Here is a 22629-nt window from a genome sequence, read left to right as displayed (position 1 = left end):
ATGTTTCGGTTGTTCTTAGCAAAACAGGTGTTTCTCCTTCGGTTGTAACGCTACTAACATTACAGTTATCATTCTCTTTTGCATTTTCAACTTATTTAACTAGAAGATGGAATAAAGAGATGAAGGAAAAGAGGTTAGTACAAGAGATACATGATAAAATTTACAGTATATAATGCTAATTTTTATTTATTTTACTCAAATATTTTCCATTTTTAATGCACAATTAGGTAAAATGCATTGTTACTGTTTCTTTATTAATTTACAATGCTTTACTCAAAAAATTATGCAAAAAATTTTACTGTCCTGCAGTTTATAATTTATATTGTATAAACAATAAAGGTATATCTTACTCTACAGATACCGTTTGTTTATATAAATAAATAGTGCATGTAAGCATATCACAACTTGCTAAAAGATGACTTTGGAATTTGGGATGGTTTGTTTGAAGTGATTTCTTATTGTTTTAGAATGATAATTTATCATATATTTTTGTTAGAACTATCAAATTAGGCACTGAACTGTTAAAATAGGCAGTTACAAGCATTTTACAGTAGTTTAAGGGGTACAGGGTATAAATATGCCTGGACTTCATAGCAACAACACACATTCACAGATATATACAACAAAATATCTCAGATATATACAACAAATATCTGAGTTTCTTTTATAGTAGAGTCAAATCAGATGCTTTCATCCGTTATCTTGGTGAGTTAATGTAATTACTATATAAAACTATTAATAATATGAGGGCAATACAAAAAATTGAATACAATATCACAATGGAAGTATTAAAAAATATCTAATGTCTGAATAAAATGAACATAAACTAGAGGAAGTTGGCATAATTGAAGGACTAACTGTGAACATAATAGTTGAAGAGGTTAAAAGAATTGGAAAGAAGAAAAAATGAAAAACCCTAGGACCATCTGGTAACAAGTGACTATCAAATAGCAGCATGGAAGCTGACCATCCAGTACTTATCAAATATATGAACTCCTGATCAAGGAAGACAGGGTTGCCAAAAAAGGATGAATGGAAATGCGGAAAAGCAGAATAAGACTGATTAACCACTCTACCAATATATAGGAAAATTAGACAGAAATCAGTTTGACAAAAATTACTAAAATCAATGACCATCAGTTCGGCTTCAAGACATATCAACAGCAGTCTTTATGAGAAAATTGCAAGAAAATCACCATACAGTGACACCTCAACTTGAATGGACAGATTGCAGATCTGCCCCTATAAATAATGAAATCTATTAAGTAACAAAGATTGACATAAAGCCTACACAATAATGTACCCTGGAACAATTCATGCCTTACTTCGTTCAGTGTACAGCAATTCCCTATGAAATATTATTAGCCTTCCATAATTGGTATTTAGTCATTTATTCTATTTAAAATACTTATTTATTCTCATTTAAATTCAGAAAATATTTGCAAAATGAATGGCTTCTAAATTACATGTACAATACAGTACTGCACAATGAGCCTGACAACACTGACATCAACCTGCAATAATTCTACCTACATACCAGATATGCTTGCAAGTTATACACAATACACAAAAACCATAAAATGCCACAGACCATAAAAATCTTTGTATGTTTTAACATAAATTATTTAGCACTCTACACTTACTGTGCTCTTCACCTACATCCCTCTCTCTCTGGTCATTTTTTTTTTATTGAAATCTCATTTTTCTTAGAAACAATTTCATACTTAGTAACATATCACTGCCATGTTAATAGAGAGAGAGAGAGAGAAGAGAGAGAGAGAGAGAAGAGAGAGAGAGAGAGAGAGAGACGACGAGGAAGAGAGAGGAGAGAGAGAGAGAGAGGAGAGAGAGAGAGGGGGTTTAGCTGAGGAATGAAGAAGAATGCGTGGGAGAATACCAGTAAACAGTATACCGTGAAGAGAGAGTGAGAGAGAGAGAGAGAGAGAGAGAAGAGATAAGCGAGAGAGAGAGAGAGAGAGAGGGGGGGGGGGAAGGTGGCAATATAATGTATATCCTGAAAAATGTGTGTATATAACAGAATCTGAAAAAGAAGTGGGAAATGTTTAACGGGGGAGCAATGGAATGGAAAGGAAAGTAGTGAGAGTAAATGTACACAAAACAAACCTTTCGGCCTCTGGAAGAGAAGCACATGAAAGCATACAATCAGAAAATGCCCATGCAGTTGTTGTAGGAAATGTATGGGAATGAACTGTGTATTAATTGTAACAGATGGTGTCATGAGGTCACAGAATTAAAGGTACTCCCCATTTAACGACGTACCGTTTTACGACAACTCTGAGTTACAACGGAAACATGAAGAGGGAAAAGAAAACCATAAAATGAAAATGAAAATATTGCCAATGGTGGCCAAGAGAAAGACTATTCAGTGCCAATAATCTAGCCTAGCCTAGGTTTTGAAAACCTTGAAATCTAAGGCTAAAACAATAAATAACGCTTTAATATACTTTGTAAAGAAAAGCTATACAGTTGAACCTCTTAAAACCGGCATTTTATGGTCCAGGAACTCCTGTGGTTTGGCTTGATTCAGCTGCCATTAGCTCGTTGCACGGCCAACAGGGACAGGGTGGCACCACGTATTGTTTACAACTTCAAAAAAATAAGAGATTTGGCATGCATGAATTCCTTTCTCTTAGTATGCTTAAAGACTTACATGTGATACAGTTTTAACTTTTCTTTTATACAATTGTGTATTTACATATTCAATAAGTCACCCATGAGATCAGATGATACTGGAGGTCTTTATCTATGCTAGAAAATGTTTATCCCATTATTGAATAGTTTAACGTTCATTTTCCTCAACAGATGGCAGTGTGCTTTGTTTAAGTTTTGACAGCGACATTCAAATGCACTGTGGTTGCCGAAGTTCATTCATTATTTTTTTCATCTCACTACTCACTACAATGAAAATAAATGACTAAGAAACTAATAGCGATAATTATGAAATCCCAAATTTAGGATATGAAAGTCACTAATAATAAAGTGCAGATTTTGAGAAAAGTTTAGTACTGTATTGACTTCCTATTACTCTAACCCAGGAATGTGGGCTAAATGTGTTGAATAAAGTATACACTACATATTTTTAAGAAAATTATAAACTATGGAGTTATAAAATGATGAAGTTAAAATAAAAAAGTTGAAAACAGTCCCCAGTTATCAGTGGGGTGTTGATAAGTGAAAAACCACCATTGACTGAAACTCGGCAATTAATGGTGCTTATGGCGCGGAGTTTCGGTTCCTCTGTTAGGTATGTTATATGGTGCCTCTGTTAGTATGTTATGGCATCATAACATACCTAACAGAGGCACCATTGACCTGTTGTCTGTGCCACTAAACGAAAAACTGAAACTTGCTAAACAGCCAAGTTTTGATTAATGGCAGTTTTCGTTTATCAGCGCCCTGCAGAGAACAGAACTCGTGCCAATAACCGGGGACTACCTGTAATAGTACATGAAGCACAGACATAATCCATGACACAGAAACTTGAGATCTTGAAAAGGCATGATAATAAAATGTTACGGTTTGTGGATGGAGTATGATAGGAAGATTGTACTATAAATGTGGAACTGGCAGAGAAACATGGTGTCACAGAGGCTGGAAAAAGATTTAGATATCCAAGACTGAGATGGTGTAGTTAAATAGGAAAAAGTTGAGCAGCACTTGGTCAGGGTCAGGAGAGCAGTTGATATTCAAGTACCAGCATTAAGACGCGTAGGAAATCCCCGGAAATAATGGAAAAGGGTACAAATGAAGATCAACTATGTACTGTATTTGACACCATAAAAGACCCTTATTTTTGTCCAAGAAAGTCTCATAATAGGAATCAAGGTCTTATGAGTAAAACTGGGGTATTTGGTACACTAACGTTTAACCACAAGCTGTAGATTACCAGTACTTGTACTTAGCCAAACTCCATTCTAGTTTATTCAAACTTGATCATCATTAATAGTGCTGCTATTATTATTATTATTATTATAGTATACTTCCTCATAACTGGCACCTTGGAACCAAAGGGTTGCCCGCTTCTTCAGTTTCATTATTAAAAAATTCTAGTACCTTAAACATCCTCTGTGTAGGCAAAATAAATCCATACACCAAAATGGCAGAGGGCACATAACAGCAGACAAATAGACTAAAACTAAGTGGAGCAATGCACTTAATATGCATTTGTTTGCTCACCTGGCCCCCTTTTTTTACGAAGAAGTTATAAAATGTCTTCTGCTATAATTAGGTTACTTTTCTTCCTCTTAAGAATTACAGTACATCTATTAATAAAAAAGATCTCATGCTGTCTTAGTTGCATGCTTTATCTAATTTCTTTTCTTGCTATCCTGTACCTATATATTTTATCATACCATTTTATTACATAGACCACACAAAAATTTACTTTCTTAATATTCTTTACCAAACCCGAGGGAGAGGAGCAGGGTCTTATATGCCATCAAATATGGTAGTAAGGTTTCAGGAAAAACATAGACAAAATTATAGAAGAACTTACTGTGTTTGTCACATCAAAAAGGGAAAGCTGGTGTAAAATATTATTGATGATTACTATCATATAGAAGTAGTCTACTTACCCTGGTGTAAATGGATTGACTGTATGTGCAGCAGGAAGGGAGGAAGGCAGGTACGTTGGCTGAGTTGTTGCCACATAAACTTGAGCTGCAGCTGCTGCTGCAGCACCAGGAGGTGGCGCAGCCCGCCGATATTCTCTGTACACATCAGCCTGGGTAGGCACAATGCCTGCCAGAGACCCACTTACAGCCAGTTGTGAAACTGGCGACAATCCGTGACTCTGAGATGATGGGGAATGGTGGTTGGCTGAGATATGCGCTCTCCCAAGACTGTGGGCATAACCAATACTGCTGCTGCTACTTGCAGTATTGCCCTGACTACCAACAACAACACTGCTGCTAGCACTACTGTTGCTGCTGCTGCCCCAACCCTTCACGCTGCCTACCACCACCCGCTGGTCACGGTTACTATGGGCTACTGGTGGCTGTGAGTAGTCCTTGTGGCCTGAAAAATAAATTAAGTCACAAACATGGTACTTGATACATTGCTGACAATTAATAATACTTTTAATCTCTAACACTACATACATAAGCAATGGATATAAGTTTAACAATTTATCTTCATTCGTATGTTGACTATCATCAACCTAGATAAATTAATCCTTTTACAACCCCCTACGCACAAAGTTAGGTCTCTCATAGGTGACCTGAATGGTTTGATCTGCACATCATTACTCTATGACCCAGATATATTGCATTTCTTACATAAAGCAGTAAATTAAATAAGTAAAGGTGTGATTTCACCCATATCAGATGTTGCTTCTGCCTCCTCCAAAACATTTTGTGGCCTGCACACATTATTCATGTCTTCAGCTGCAGCCACAACTGTAAACTTAGTGGTATACTTCCTTAACACTTTCCTCTCCATTGCATGAAGGATGAATACAAATTTATTTTATCTTTATTTAAGGAAGTCACTATTGAAAAATAGCAAATTTTTAACAAGTTGGCAACTGTAATGGAACCATAAAAGTTTTAGTTGCAGTAACTGACATCGACAAACAGCCGTTTCTCAATTCAATTGTTTATGTTTACTTCTTGTTGTTTATGCCAATATCTTGTACATGGTAGTAAGTTCCTGTTAATCACAGAAGTTTGGTAAGCCTGATTTAACGCATGAAGATTTGCATTTAACCTAATGAACGTTTAATTCTATACCTATCTATTAGCTAAGAGCTAACTCAGATATGCATTATCAATGGTTACTGAAACTGGGACAGGCATAAATACCACAATATTTCAAAGTAGTTCTGTCTCTGCTGTTACCAAACTTACTATTACCCCAATTATGTAAGAGTAACTTTGGAATATAATAGTTTCAAATTTGATGCAAACGCTTTCATATAGAGCAGGCAGAAGTGAATGTCACTTCATAGTTTGTTACTCTTATATATCTTCATTTAACTTGTTTCTGTTTTGCCTATCAGTTTATACTTGTCTTTTTTTTTTTTTTTTACTGGGCTGCTTTCTTTATTGGAGTCCTTGGGGTCAGAACATTTTATTTTTCAACAAGAATTACAGCTTGGCTTACGATGATAAAAAAAAAAAAAATAATAATAATGCAGGAGGAGGTGTAGGGGCACAAAAGGCCAGCTCCTAATAAGACAAAATGGTAGTGAACAGTAAGAGAAGGAAAACCAAACTAAGCATGGCATGGATTGACTACAAGAAAGCCTTTGACATGATACACCATTAGCTTCCTAAAAATTCAATGTACAACTGGAATACAATACTTACAAGTTCTGGAATAAAACTAGCATTGGTTAACATCAAGAGAGAGATCTTCCAGGGTGACTCACTGTCCCCACTACTCTTCTTAGGAGACAGATTCTCATGAAAAAAGTATTGCAGAAGATGGATGGTGGGTACTAACTCAAGAAAGAAGGCAACAGAATTAACCATCTGATGTTCATGGATGACATCAAGCTGTATGGTACGACCATCAACAAAATAGACACCGTAACCCAGACTGTAAGGATTGTATCCTGGGGAAACAAGATGGAGTTTGGAATAGAAAAATGTGCCTTGACAAGCACTGAAGGGATAAAGCTATCATATGGGAAAATCATCAAACATATAGATGAGGCAAGATACAAATACCTGGGAATAATAGAAGGAGAGGACATAAAACACCAAGAGATAAAGGACACAACCTGGATATAAAACACCAAGAAATGAAGGACACGATCAGGAAAGAATATATGCAGAAACTTAGGACGATACTCAAGTCAAAATTCAACACATGGGCAGTACCAATACTCAGATACAGCGCAGGAGTAGTGGGTAGATGAAAGCTGAACTCCAGACCAGAAAACTAGGCAACACATGACAGACAATACACAAAGCACTACCCCAAGAGCCAATACGGACATACTATACATAAACACGAAAGGGGGGAAAGAGAGGACCTCTAAGCATAGAGGACTGCGTCAACATCAAGAGCAGAGCATTGGGGCAATATCTAAAAACCAGTAAAATTGAGTGGCTCAGGAATGCATAGGAAGGACTGATAAATGTAGACGAAGACATAGAAATACACAGAGAAAGGAGAATGACAAACAGAACAGAGAATGGCACAACAAACCAATGCACAAACAATACATGAGACTGACTAAAGAACTGGTCATCGATGAAACAAGGCAATGGCTACAGAGGGGAGAACTCAAGAAGTAAACAGAAGGAATGCTAACAGCAGCACAAGATCAGACCCTGAGAACAAGATATGTTCAAAGAAAGATAGATGGAAATAACATTTCACCCGTATGCAGGAAGTGCAATATGAAAAACGAGACCATAAACCACATAGCAAGCGAATGTCCAACACATGCACTGAACCAATACAAAAAGAGGCATGATTCAGAAGCAAAATCCCTCCACTGGAGGAGGGAGCCTGTGCAAGAAGCACCAGCTACCTTGCAGTAATAAGTGGTACGAGCACCAACCTCAGGGAGTGATAGAAAACGATCAAGCAAAGATCCTCTGGGACTATGGTATCAGAATAGATAGGGTGATACATGCAAAATCGAGAAGAAAGTATCACTCAATGATGTCACAATACCATGGGACACCAGAGTAGATGGAGGAAAAAAAAAAAAAAAAAAAAAAAAAAAAAAAAGCTAAGTATCAAGTTCTGAAAATAGAAATAAGACAGATATGGGATATGACAGTGGAAATTGTACCCATAACCATAGGGACACTATGCATGATCCCAAGTTCCCTGAAAAGGAACCTGGAAAAAATGACAAATTTTCTACGACAATTTGTATTTTCATAGCTACAAATCTGAGGTCTTAACAATAGGATAATTTCTAACGCCTAGCTGGATCTGGTTAAAACGCAGATGAAAGCAAGGAATATTGCGAGATCTGGCAACATGCGCGTATATCGGGTGAAGAGTGGTCAAAGACCACGCACCTACAACACCGCGTCAGTCTTTCCCAACTCAGGTTGTCTTAAAAAACAGAGGGGCGGCTAGAGGTGGGCAGTATAATGTTAAGACCTCAGGTTTGTAGCTATGAAAAATACAAATTGTCTTAGAAAAATTGTCATTTGTTCATACACAAACAAACCTTCGGTCTTAACAATAGGATAGACTCATACTTGGAGGGACCTACCCACCAGTCCAGCTCCAGAAGAAATGACTTCTGGAGAGGGACTGAAGCCCATTGAGAAGCTAGATAAATTGATATCTAACATACAATGATACTGTATATGGGAGACTCATTGTATATGAAACCAAAGAGAAACTTTGACTGTCCAATAGCAAACCAATACACCAGGATTTGTTACCACTCCCAACCAATACACTAGAATTTGTTACCACTCCCAACTCCTCCTTGCCAAGGAGTGGAGCATATGCTACCGAATAGAGGGTTTGATATTTCTATATTAAGAGACCACACTATCAGTATGACTACCTTACTCACCTGAATCAGACCAGTCCAGCGAATGACATGTCTATTCCTTAACCAGCCCGAATGAAGAAGGAAAGGTACAAGAGAAAGAAGGAGACCAGCCAACTCACTCATTCTCTCATCCACACAATCATCTTAGGTAAGATACAAAAGTGCCCTGTTAAGGGCAACTGTGAGTTACACTAACTGTTGGGCAGCCACCACAAGACCCAGGGAAAACATGTCCGTAGATCTGTGGGCAACATCCTTAAGATAGAAAGAGGTGTACGTGGGCTGGCATAACCAAGTACCAGTGCTCAGCACTCTACGTATGTACAGCCAAGTTCTTTTTGAAAGCCAGAGAGGGACCAATACCCCTAACGTCATGCGCTCTAGCCTGCACAGACAAAGTGGCGGAATCTCCAAGAGCCACGTATGCATGTCTGATGGCTTCCCGTATCCAAAAAGAGATAGTATCCTTAGACACCTCTTTCTTAGTACGTCCTGTGCTAACATAAAGTCTGTAGCAGCCTGGTCTAAAGTGCAGAGTCCTTTTAAGATAGCAACGCATGGCCTGGACAGGGCACAACAAAAGCTCTTGGGCATCACCACCCACAAAGTCATTCAGTGATGGAATGGAAAATGAAGTGAACCTGTCATCGCGCAGAGAGATTTTGGGTCTTGGTCACGAATTCCGGGACAAATTCGAAGGACAGCCACCCCCAACCCCTGGTGTCCTTCACATCATAGCTCAGACTGTGGAGCTCTCCTACCCTCTTCGAAGATACCCAGGCCAGAAGGAAAATTGTCTTGGGCGTCAAGTTTCTGTCAGAAGAGTGACGCAAAGGCTCATATGGACCCTTAGTGAAGCTCTTGAGAACCAAGGAAACATCCCACATCAGAGTCTTGAGCTCCCTAGGCGAACTTGATTGCTCAAACCCCTTAACTAGCAAGGAAAGTTCCCAAGACGAGGAAATGTTGATACCTTCAAGGCATAACACCAAACTGAGGACTGCCCTGTAGCCTCTAATGGCAGAAACGGACAAACGTTTCTAGTCTCTGAGGAAGGCTAAAAAGTCTGCTATTTGCTGAATAGAGGTTGTGAGTGGAGAAAAACCCCATTTACGACACCAATCACAGTAGAGCGCCCATTTGCCTTGGTAAACCGCGGAGGTCGACTTTCCAAGATTGTTGGACATATGCCCCGCTGTTCTATGAGAAAAGCCTCTCTCTTGGAGGAGATACTTGATAGCCTCTCGCTCGGATATAGGGATTCTACTGACTGGTGGAACCTTTCTGCATGCAGCTGACACAAGAGAAGCCGCCAAGGGGGAATTTCCCTCGGAATCTTGGACAACGACGACAGCAGATCTGGAAACCATTCTGCCTGAGGCCACAGAGGGGCAACCCAAGTCATCCTGAGACCCTGTGAATCTATCAACCTCTTCAGAACTTGACGGATCAAACAAAACGAAGGGAAGACATACACCTCCAGGTTGTCCCAAGGATGTTGGAATGCGTCCTCCGCTAACGCTAAAGGATCTGGAACCACTGAACAGAATATCTCTAGCTTCCTGTTGAACCGAGTCACAAAAAGGTCCACCAAGGGTCTCCACCAAACCTGGAAGAGTTTGTCTGCTACCACTTGATGAAAGGACCACTCTGTGCCTAGGATCTGATCCCGACAACCGAGTTTGTCTACGATCACATTCCGGTTACCTGGGATATACCTGGCTGAGAGCTCTACCAAATTGCTGACCACCCACTGGTGAACCTCGACGGTCAAGGCGTGCAGTTGATGAGAAACCAGGTCCCCCCTGCTTGTTCACATAGGCTACCACCGTGGTGTTGTCTGACATGAGAACGACAGGATGACCCTCTATCTTCTCCCAAAACTCCTTCAGACCCAGGAAGGCTTCCTTCAACTTCAAGAAGTTCATATGTTGCTGTTTGTCCTCCAAACTCCAAACGCCTGATGAAATGAGGCCGCCTAAATGAGGCCCCCACCCTGCGAGGGAGGCATCTGAGAACAGAAGAAAGTCCGGTGGAAGAGAATGCAGAGGGACACCCTTTGAAAGATTTCAGTCGTCCAACCACCAATGAAGATCTTCTCTCACTTCCAGAGACAGAGAAACCATTAACAGGGGTGAGTCCCTGCCAGAGACCAGCATTCCCCCAGTCTCTATTGCAGAGACTGAAGATGAAGACGCCTATGAGGGACCAGCTTCTCCAGGAAAGACAAAACTTCCAGAAGAACCTGCCACTGATGAGCTGACTGATGTCATGCCACTACTCACAACTTCCCCAATCTCTGATCCGACGGAAAAACTCTTGCAACTGTCATATCGATGACCATGCCCAGGTAGAGAATCCTTTGACTGGGTATGAGGTTTGACTTTTCCTGGTTGACTACGATGCCCCGTTCCAGACAGAACCGAGGTAGACAATCTCTTTCCTGCAGCATCTTTTCCCTGGAAACTGACCAGCCCAACCAATCGTTGAAGTACCTCGGCAAACGGATCCCCTGAGGATGGGCCTAACTTGATACGAGAGAGGAGAGCCTTGTGAACACTGGAGGGGCTGTTGTCAGCCCAAAGCATAAGACTTTGAACTCGAAGACCTTGTCCCCGAGAGAGAGGCAAAGGAACTTCCTGGACGTCAGATGAATAGGGATCTGGAAGTAGACATCCCTTAAGTCTATCGACAGCATGAAGTCGTCTTCCCTCACAGCTGCCAACACTGAATGCGGGGTCTCCATCTTGAACCGTGTCTTCCTGATGAATTGATTCAAGGTGGGTAAGTCGATCACAGGTCTCCAACCTCCCGATGCCTTGGGCACCAAGATGTGACTATAAAATCCCAAAGAAGGACGCACCACTTCCTCTACCACATTCTTGTCCAGCATCTTCTGCACTTCCTCCCGAAGAGCCAAGAACTTCGGAGAATCTGGAGGATATGCCTTCCTGAGGTGTGGGTTGTCCAACAGAGGAGGAGAGAAGTCGAATGGCAGTAGGTACCCCACCAGAAGGACATCTACCACCCACTTCTCTGCCCCATAACTCTGCCACTTGGCCCAATGGCCCGCCAGAAAACCCCCTACCCGTGGCGCAGGAGAGGGAGAGGTGTCTAATCTACCGACGGCCCCCTTTACCTCTGCCCCTTGGGCCCTTGGCTTAAAGGAACGAGAGCGAAAGGGACATTGGTACTCTGATCTAGGCTGAGACAAATGGGGAGGCCCTGCCGAAACCGAACTCCTCGACGGCCTATCAGGCGACGATCTTCTTGACTGCTGCTGGACAGGGGGAGGAGGAGGAGCCGGATATCTCCGAGGACGAGACTCCAACTTAGACACGGGCTGGTGCACCAGTCAGTCTTTGGTGTCAGCCCAGCGCCGGTCTATTGCATCTTCCAGAAAAATTGGGACTCCAACAGATCCCCATTTCTCAATGCCAGCAAGGACTCCGGGTCAAGTGATCTCTCCATCCTAGATAAAGCCGCATCTCTTCTTATCAGGAGAAGGTTAGCCCATAAATTAACACTGAGGTGAGCCATATACAAAAACGCCTTGCCTCCGGACTGCAACAGACTGGCAAGTGAGGATGCACTCACCAACCCTTCTGGGGTCCTGTCAGAAGCTATCTTGGCAACGACCACAGACCAGAAGTCCAGCCTAGAAACCATCTGCAACATGGAGGATGCCGTAGATTCCAACGTTGAGGCATCTTGTGGAGGCAAGGATGGAGTCACAGACCTCACCTGCTCCAGTCAATCCCGGCTTCAGGTGAATGACGTACAGGTTAAGATGACGCAACATCAAAAACAGAGTTTGTACCATAGTACTTCCTATGTCTTGTGAGAGGCAGGGGTAGTAGCTTGGTACAGCCCCTAGAGCTAAGCGAACCATCCCGGTCTGAAAAAGAGGCGTTAACCCCATGCAAGACTGACTCGACGTGCCCCGAAAAGGGAAGCTGAAAATATGATTTGGGATCCTGCGTAGCTCCCAGCAAGGCTTCCAAGCAGGATGGAGTGTAAGACGACCGAGCCTGAGTCCTACTTTCCAAATTGTTGAACCCACGAATGAGATTGAAAACTTCTGAAAAGGAAGACAAAAACTCTTGCGTGTCTCCCTCCTCCTGCTCCAGCAATGGAGACCGACAAAGAGAAGGGTGTGTAGGCAGCCAAACAGCCCGAAACACCAACTAACCTGTCTGGGCTGGGTCCACGCGCCGACTCCTGCGACGAACCAACTACAACACTAGGAACATCACTATGTACTCTTCCAACAGATGACTCTTTAACATGTCTGTGAATGGTCACGGGCATGGCAGACATACAAACGAGTTGGAGAGGAATCCCGAACACTCGAGATCGAAGAAGAAACCCCCAGAATCGAACTCCTGGAAGCACCAGGGAGAGGGGCAGGCAAACACTCCTGCCGCATCAACTCTGCGCTCACAACCTTACACTTCTTGACAGGCGCCTTGAGATCCTTACAGCGACAAATAGGTCCTGGAGAAGAAGTGGGAGTGCTTGCATCATGTGCAAGGACGGGGGAGGTTGCAACACACTTGCGATGTGCACAGATGGGGGAGGTTGCAACATGCTCGATTTGATGCAGAGGACAGAACAGCCACTGCAGATTGCACAAGGGAAGATACATTAACACACTCCGAAACACCAACACTCTCGAGAACACGGCTGCGTTGTTCCTCCCTTGTAGGTGAAGAAAGGGCAAAGTCCTTTGCCCTTCCAATGCTTGATACGCCGACATGACGTAGAGGTGGAAGGAGAGGAAGACAGCACTGGTTCCTTACGCGATCTCTTCGCAGGAGGCGGGGACGATGCAACACGTTTCCTTCCAGTCCTCCCAGCTGACATGGTAGCCAACTTATCATTCAAAACATTGTCCAACCTCTTAAGAACCGCCTTGCATAAAGCCTCTGACGGATCAGCAAGAGAAGGCTCCGATGACATGGAAGGGAGATGCAGCAAACTGGGCGGCAGAGATGACGTCACGGCTGAGAGGCAGTGCAGAGGAGATCGACTGGGAGTGATGTCAACAATGGAAGTGACGTCACAAGTGGTGATGACGTCACGGCTTCCCCTCGGTCCGAACGGGAAGCAGACGCCACTGGCAGAGGAATACAAAATGACTCATCCCATGACGTCAATAGCGGGCCTGATGCCACAGCTTCACTCTAGACTCGAAGAAGTGGCAACAGTCACTGGCAGAGAATTACAAGATGGCTGACCTCGGCTACCCAAGAAGACAAGGCCGGGAGGAAGGGGGAGGGCCTGGCCAGCGTGAGGAGGAGGGTAGCGAGCATCCATGAAGTGCGCCAGCAACCCCTCCAAGGATGGAGAACCCTCTAGCCTGAGTGTCTTGCAAATTGCTGCGATCTTGGACACCTACAACTCTGGAATAAATGAGAATGATGAAAAAGCCTCCCCTTTCCCGGGAATCAAATTAACTCCCGAAGAAGGCACGACATTACAAAAATTAGCCTGAGGGCCTCCCAATACTTCCAACGATGAATTGATGGAAGAAAAGGAAGGGGACAAAGGCACAACGCTACTATGGGGTGTGCCCACAGCAGGAGACGAAGCATCAGGAAGAGAAGAAAAACCTTCCCATGAAGGAAGAGTAGAAACCCTCAAATGCTCTCTCTTGCCATAAAACAACTTCCACTGCTCTTTAGGCCATGCATGGCATCCCGTACTGGGATTCGTTATTGTACAAACATTAGAGCGGCACCTTCTACACGTGATGTGGGGGTCAGTCGCAGTGGAAGCAAAAAAAAAAATAAAAAAAACCCACCACACACAGCAAACCTGGAGTTCCAGGATACACACGCTGACGAGGCCAAGAAGGAGCAGAAGAAGCCATAATAACAGCCACACACACACACACACTAAACACAATCAAAACAGGCAATGAACCCGGTAAAGGCCGAGAGAAGTCAACCATAACTCTCGCGGTGGCGTAGGTGCATGGTCTTTGACCACTCTTCACCCGATATACGCACGAGTCTCCAGATCTCACAAGATTCCTTGCTTTCATCTGCGTTTTAACCGGATCCAGCTAGGCGCTAGAAATGATCCTATTGTTAAGAACGACGGTTTGTTTGCGTATGAACAACTAGATGCTAAAGTAGTTACAGGGACTCAATCAGAAGAGTAAGCTCCTGGATGTGCTCCTGGAAACAGCACACATAATAAAAAAATAGTGATGGACTCCTAAGGAAGCAGGATGCAACCAGGAACCCCACACTATAAAAACCACCTAGTTGAATAGGATGACTGTGATAGAAAGAAAAAAATATAATAATCATAAAAGCATATAATAATCATAAAAGCATAAACTCTAAAATTTTAAGGAGAAATTTCATTTCCAATCCTCCCCAAAGGCTGCAAAGCAGAGATACTGCCTAAAGAAAGTCCGCAATTAGTGAAATTTTGCCGTGGACAAGTGATGTGTTCCACAAAATCTGCAACAAAATGAAACGGGGAAATGTGAAATACGTAAAAACGGGGGCACTGTAATTTTATCCTCTAATATGACAAATTTTTATCCAATTTGTATTTTCCATAACTAACAAACCTGAGGTCTTAACATTAGGATGATACTAGCCCCAAGCATAGACTTCCAACCTCTCAAATGCTTCACCACATGACAGACAATGTAGTTCCCCCACCCTTTTGGTTGAGGCTAGGGCAAATAGGAAGACTGTATTCAGGGTCAAGCTTCTATCTGTGGACTGTCTCAATGACTCGTGTGGGGGTTTTGTAAGACTACTCAAGTACTATGGTCAAATCCCAATCTGGAGCTTTTAGTTCCTTTGGGGAACAGGACTGCTCAAAACTCTTCATTAACACAGCCAACTCCCATGAAGAAGAAATGTCCATGCCTTCCATGCACAGGACCGAGGCTACAGCAGCCCTGGATCCCTTCAGCAGATATAGACATATGCCTTTCTGTTCTGAGATATATCAGAAAATCTGCTAACTGTTGAATAGTGGTTCCAAGTGGAGACAAGTTCCCTCCACGACACCAATCACAGTATGCGGACCATTTTCCTTGGTAAACCGCTGCAGATGACCTGATATTTCCTGCCATCTGTGTTGCTGCTTTCTGAGAAAAGCCTCTTGCTCGCAGGAGATACTTGACAGTCTCCACCCCGTGAAGTGATAGGGACTTCACCGACTGGTGGTACCACTCTATGTGCAGTTGACATAGTAGGTTGGCACATCTATTAGGAGTTCCAACAGATCCAGAAACCATTCTGCCTTCGGCCATAAAGGCACTACCAGAGTCATTTTGAGGTTCCAAGATCGTTACCTTGTTCAGAACCTGATGGATTAGGCAAAATGGAGGAAATGTGTACATGTCCAGATTGTCCCATGGGTGTTGTTGTGCTTCTGCTACTGCCTCTACATCCGGGACTACTGAACAAAACACTTCAAACTTTTTATTTTACATGGTTGAGAGTAGGTCTATGATCGGCCTTTCCCACAATATGAGCATTCTGTCCACTACCTCTTGATGCAAGGACCACTCTGTTCCTAGGATCTGATCCCTCTGGAACAATTTGTCAGCCACTATGCTCTGATGTCTACTAAGTTCTCTACAGCCCACTGATGAAGTTGAACTGTCATCAGGTGTAATTGCTGAGATACTAGGCCTCCTCACTTGTTTACATAAGCTATTTACTGTGGTGTTGTCCGACATCAATACCACCTCTCCTGGAACTCCTGAAGTGCCAGAAACGCTGCTTTTAACTCCAACACGTTTATATGGAGTTTTCTCTGTCCTCGCAACTCCATTTCGTTGAAATCATCAGCTCTCCATGTGGGCTCCCCACCCTTCGAGTGACGCATCCGAGAACAGCAAGAGGTCCGGAGAGGGTTGCTGAAGGGGAACTCCCACTGTCAGATTGTTGTCCTGCCCCCACCACAGTAGGTCTTTCCTCACCTCTGTCGACAAGGGAATTTACTCATATGGATGATCTACCATTGACGACCAAAACTCCTTCATCCTCCATTGCAATGATCAAAGGTGTAATCTCCCGTGTGGTACCAGCTCCTCCAAGGAACTTAGAATTTCCAGTACTACTTGCCACTGTTTTGCAGGCTGTGTTTGCTTTTCCAGAAAGGCATTCACCACTTGTTTGCACAGTGACATAAAGAAGCATGAAGCATAACCTTTAGGAGCCGGGGTAATATATCGATATGCAGCACCCCATGCCGGCAGAACTTTGAACCCCCCCCCCCCCCCCCCCCCCCCCCCCCCCCCCCCCCCCCCCCCCCCCCCCCAACAAAAAAAAAAAAAAAAAAAAAAAAAAAAAAAAAAAAAAAAAAAAAAAAAAAACATACACACACATCAATGGAAAGAGGAAGATGTGTAAAAACACATGGTAAAAGAAAAAAAAATTCCAAAAAATTTTCCCTATCTTCCACGAGAAGTTGAAAATTACTATTTACAACCCCTTGTGGGGTCTCTTTTATCGTAAATTTTACCAACTTAGTAAATATATTTTTTCTAATAAATTTTTTATTTAATTTTGTAAAATTATAATTACAGCTCAAACAATATAAAAAAAAGATAAGAAATAAAATCGGTAACAAATTCTAAGCATACCTGTTGCAAAATATTTCCGTAAATTTACCAAGAACGAAGATTCAGTACTTTTTTATTTGTACATGTTTTTTCTATATTTCTTTACACTTTTCTTTGCAATATTACATTTACAACTGACAAACTATCATAAACGACAAGAGCAAAAACAAACAGCAACCCCTTGTATATTTATGAGCAAATTTACAAAAAGATGTCATGTGAGAGAGAGAGGCAGTACATTCTCCCTTCAAGTTAGAAGCAGAACTGAAGTCCTGAGACACCGAACTTGTGATTTTACCCAGTGTAAAAGTTGCCATTAGAGAATTTATGAGCTATAAAAGTATTGGCACCTCTTTCCCAGGCGATTCTTTCAAATTCGATGGCACTTAATATTGTACGTATACCTACAGGATCAATCCGTCCACCATCCCAAAGCTATTATGACTACAACCAAGGAGCAATCCCTCCATTAAGGGTTAAGGAACCTTTTTTTCATTTTTCATTAACAAAGACTTCCTATTCCTTAGCTCGTACACTGAAACAAAATCACTCGAAAAAGTTCGGATAAAGAACTTTAAAAGTATATGTTTGATTCAAATTTCTAGACCTCCCATGACTTCTGAGCACGATTCCCAAGTGAACAAGTAACACTTTCACACTTTCACTGTAAAAAATTAATTCTGACAAGTTGAATAATGTAAGGCTAAGGCATAATGTAGCTATCCTGTACTCTGTAGTTAAAATTAACACCCAATAAGAAATAACATTGTCCTAACCAATTAACCAACAACTTTCTTTTTTGCTGGAACCAATGACATGTACTAAGTAATGACATTCAATAAGTTGAGTTACTTGAGTAATATAATAATAATAATGTCAATAACAGGTTCTGTTGACAAGAGTGGCAGCACCAGTTGAATTGATTTTAATCAAAATCTTTTCAGTTCTCATTACTTTCTTTTCGTCCATGCTAATATCTTCTAAAAGTTGGCTTATGTTCACACAATGGATAAGGGAAAGATGAGTTAAACAAGGCAGGGTGGAAACACCCTGCCTTGTTTTAACTTCTGCCCAAGTGTATGCAAATAAAATTGTGACCGAATCCAGCTCCTTACCCACCAGTTAACCACATTGTTACCAAATTCAGTCATGCTGAAGGATACTCCTATATAAAAGACAGCAGTTATATTTCCGTAGGAACAATTCTAGATCTGGAAAGTATTCCAAACTGTTCAGCCAAATTTTTTATTAAGGGGGCTGGCCAGCTACTGCCATTTTTTAAGGACAGGAATTTGACATTCATACCACTTAAAAAGGTTTGCTAGATGTGAGTTTTTCACTATGGTAAAAAAAATAAAATTTATAAATCAGGAAAACAATTTAGAGAAAAAAAAATTTTAAAAATTGGAAAAAAGGGCTTCATTTGATTGTTCTATAATGTCTTTCTAAGTTATATGCCAAATTTCAATAATATAGCTTTAAAACTAAGTGAGAAGATATAATTTGAAGGTCAATAAGTATAGTTTTGAGATAAGGCCATTCAAAGTTTTCCTTTGTATTTTTATAAAGACAATGTTAATAAATAATGATTATTATGAATTTATATTTCTGTTTTGGTATTAATAAACCCAAACTATGTTATTTATCATAATTTAATCATAAATGAAGCTCCCTTTGCTCACAAATCGTAGCCTGGGGCAACTCTCTCCTTCACTAACTCAGCTTATTAGAGTAAATTTTCTTCTTCTGTAAGTTGGCAAGATGTTTTCCTTGTCTTTTCCTCTTTGGCATGATGAAATTCTAGCAGACGTTGCCACAGTCAAGATGGGAAATTACTTGCTACGCACCCCTCCCCAACCCCCGCCCTCTCTCTCTTCACTAACTACGCTAATATTGCGGATATTATGATACCCTGAACTCATATTAAAGCGAATTTTCTTCTCCTGTATGTTAACAAGATGTTTTGCTTGTCTTTTCCTCTTTGGCATGATGAAATTCTTGCCAAACCAGATAAACTGGTGTAAAAGCAAGCGAACGTCAGAGGTGAAACTCGAACGTGTACAACCTTTCATGTTTCCTCTCGCACTGAACAGTGTTAAGCTGACAACCTTCCCTTCTGCCACTCATGGAATATCTACAGATGCCATTGCTCACAATTTCTTTGACAATAATTATTGAAATTTAAGATAACAGAAGAAATATTGCATTTTCTTGAACAAATCAATGTTTTTGGCTTATTGAGTTACGTTTACTAATTACCCTGTAACTACAAAAGTAAGAGGAATTTTGACGAAATATTTTGTATGTATTCTCCATTGCCATACGAAGCTCCATGAATTTTTTCATGACAGCATTTTTCGCCCTATACCCCCATATATAGGGGTACCGGCCCGCCCCCTTAACTACACTTCCTCCATGCAGAAACAGACAAAATGTTTTAATACTGCCACTTGACCTACACTGTAAAAGCCCAAAGTTTCTATTTCCACTCCCTCTACAGTCTACAATGAATTAATAATTTCCATCACAAAATAAAATTTTCTTTATTTTGTGATGGTGTTCTAGTGGTGCACTTATACTACTACTTAAAACTAGAATTACATGCAAAACTAAAAGAAGCTTGTACATTACTTACCAGTGGGGTGTCCGGCTGACTGGGCTGAATAATCTTTGTGTGCCTGTGGCGGCTGTGTGTGCGCATGGGAGTGGCTGTGTGAATGACTACGAGAGTGGTCACGAGTGTGGGCTGCTGGGGGTGGTAAATTATCCCTGTGTGCTGGTGGCGGCTGCGGCAAGGAGTCTCTCACATGTGCAGCAGGAGGTGCCAGGTGCTCTCTGCTAAACAATTAAAAGACAGAAGGAAAAATTCAAATTACAACAGATACGGAAAAGATTAATAAAGCTATGTCACCATGTTTGAGTAAAATTTTTTAAGACAACCATTGATCTATTGAACAGTAACTGACACACAATACTAATTGAGGAGAAAATAAAATCAGTGGACCGCCTAAACCCGGGAAACAATTTAAAGATACAGAGTTAAATTTCAGCATTATGCTACTAAATAATCTTAAGAAAGCAAAAAAATTTGGTTTAGCTAAAAAGCAACATCCTCTCACAATGATAAATAATGTAATATATTCTCATATTACATATTATATCATAAAATACTAACAAAGTGCTCCATGTTTTGATTTGGAAATCAGCTCATGGAGAATACGAGTTTATTTCGTCATATTTAACTCAATTCGGAGCATATTGTTTTGCTTCTAGTTAGCATAAAAGAATATCTAGATACTTTACTTATACGAGACAAGGTCAACTTTCTGTTTTAAGATGTGTTAATTTTAAGTAGAAATATGAATTTAATACATCTTGTTGGGAACTAAATTATCTTTTTCATTAACAGATTGCTTTGTGGGCATGTTTATTGTGTAAGGAAAATTACATGATTGTGTTCGCTTTTTTCACTTTATTTCTTCATAGTACGACCTTTACCATTACGTTATTTATCTTTTATCAGCGTGAAAACAGCAGTAAACTGTATTCTTTCAAGACCAAGTTTTGATTACAATGATTCTCTCTCAACTTTATCTACAGTTGTGTTTGATCGGATAAGTTTACGGGAGTTTTATCTTTGTTATTGATGCACAATAACAGTCATTAGCAGCTCCAAAAGTGTTCCCAGCTTCAGCTACAACTTTGTTTAAATTTAACAGTATGTTTCCTTACTGATCTTTGATCTATAGCAAATAAAGTTATTACCTAAAAATATATCAGTCCTATTATACATAACGTCATTTATAACATAAATGCGGTAATTGTTACTATCACATGATGGTTGAAATACAAGCCAAATGGTTGTTGTTTCCAGTTCGTTTGTACCTAGCAAAACGTTGTTTTTCATTCGGTTGTTCACAGCTGTACACACTTACCAAACGAGTAAACACTAAAACAGAACTTTCATAATTCTCTTTTGCTGTATTTTTTTTTTTTTTAACTAGAAGATGGGATAAAGTTAGGGTATTGTAATTTGGTGTCTCTCTTGCTGCCTGATTGTACGCTGCAGGGCTGCACCTGTTACGAGCCAAATTAAAAAGTATTTTCAATATATTGTATCAGTATTAATTGCTAACCCCATCATAAAATCGGATTATCGTAAGACGAATTATCGAAAAAGAGAGCAATCGGTTGAAATTGGCTGGGTGGCATTGTTGTGTATGATTGGAATTTTTTAGCATTTTATGGAGCAAAATCTAGCAAGAAATTGCCATTCCCATTTGGCAACACTGGCCTACCCACGTTTTGTTTATGTTGTCGGTGTTTGCGGTGTTCTTTAAATTGTGCCCATATAAATGAGTTAATTATGTGGCATCCAAAAGCCCTGATTATTTTACTCTTATGGGAAAAAAGCCTAACCGTCAGATGAAGGTTATTACGTGTAATATATTAACGTGCTGTGAAGAAGGGAAGAGATGTTTCGCTGCATGTTGCTTGTAGTATTATCTTTATTATTCATCTCATTGCACTGCAAATTCGTCGCCTTTTTTATGAACATAGATTGTTGGTGATTACCCATAAGACTTACATAATTTTGATATTTCTCTTATCTCTCTCCCTCTCTTTCCTTGTAAAAGAAAAGAGGGCCACATGAGTACATAATAGCACATGCATGTAGGCTTCTAGCTGTAATCCATAGGCTAGTAGGCTACATAGGTACAGTAGGACGTACGTATACAGTGGACCCCCCGTATTCGCGGACTCACACATTCGCGGATTTCTCTCAGGAACGTTTCCCTGCATTATTCGCGGAAATTTCGCGCATTCGCGGTATTTTTCTATGAGAAATGTCCACAAATTCCTGGTTCTTGTTATCAATTTCATCATAAAATGCACTTTTTGTGATAAAAATTAAAAAAACCAAGTATGAACATTTTTAGTGGTTTTTCTTACGTTTTAACTAACAAAATAGGCTGTTTTTAGCGTTTTTATAGGGGTTCCAAACATTCGCGGATTCTAACTATTCGCGGGGGGGTCTGGTACGCATCCCCCCCGAATATGGGGGGACTACTGTACTACTACATATATTTTTAAGGCTAATATTGTAAAATAACTTTGAAACTATCTTGAATTTAGTTTATGGTGATAGTTGAAGACATTTGGTGTTTGAACTAAAGTAGGCGTTATAAACATTGGAATAGTGGTCTTGGGTAGGTTTTTGAAACTGTCTTGAATTTAGTTTAAGGTGATAGTTGAAGACTTATTTGGTGTTTGAACCAAGTAGGCATTATAAACATTGGAATAGTGGTCTTGGGTAGGTTAACTATTAAAGTAGGCAGTTTTAAGCAATTTTTGAGGGGGGGGGTACCAGGATAACACAGGTATTTACTTATCACGGGAGGTTCTTGGCCCTATCCCCCGCGATTATCGAGGCCCTACTGTACTATCATAACACGTACTGAAAGATATTTTAGTTATTTTGCATTGTATTCGGTATTCCAGTAAACTGTATGATAATTTGTTTACG

The 22629-nt window shown here is 40.8% G+C and overlaps 1 protein-coding gene across 5 annotated transcripts in view; it reads right to left on the bottom strand.

Moving 5' to 3' along the window:
- Positions 1-22629, bottom strand: part of LOC135211973 (homeodomain-interacting protein kinase 2-like) — a 223871-nt gene that overhangs the window by 10275 nt on the left and 190967 nt on the right. For 3 of the 5 annotated variants that reach the window (XM_064245232.1, XM_064245235.1, XM_064245233.1), the window contains 2 exons: positions 19738-19940; positions 4596-5037 (listed from right to left, as the gene is read on the bottom strand). In XM_064245232.1, coding sequence (XP_064101302.1) covers positions 4596-5037; positions 19738-19940 — 645 coding nt within the window. The remainder of the gene's footprint in view (positions 1-4595; positions 5038-19737; positions 19941-22629) is intronic. The other 2 variants (XM_064245234.1, XM_064245236.1) reach the window with 1 other exon arrangement.

Source organism: Macrobrachium nipponense, chromosome 40, assembly GCF_015104395.2.
Source record: "Macrobrachium nipponense isolate FS-2020 chromosome 40, ASM1510439v2, whole genome shotgun sequence".
NCBI classification, from domain to species: Eukaryota; Metazoa; Arthropoda; class Malacostraca; order Decapoda; family Palaemonidae; genus Macrobrachium; species Macrobrachium nipponense.
This window is presented reverse-complemented; position numbering and strand designations above follow the sequence as displayed.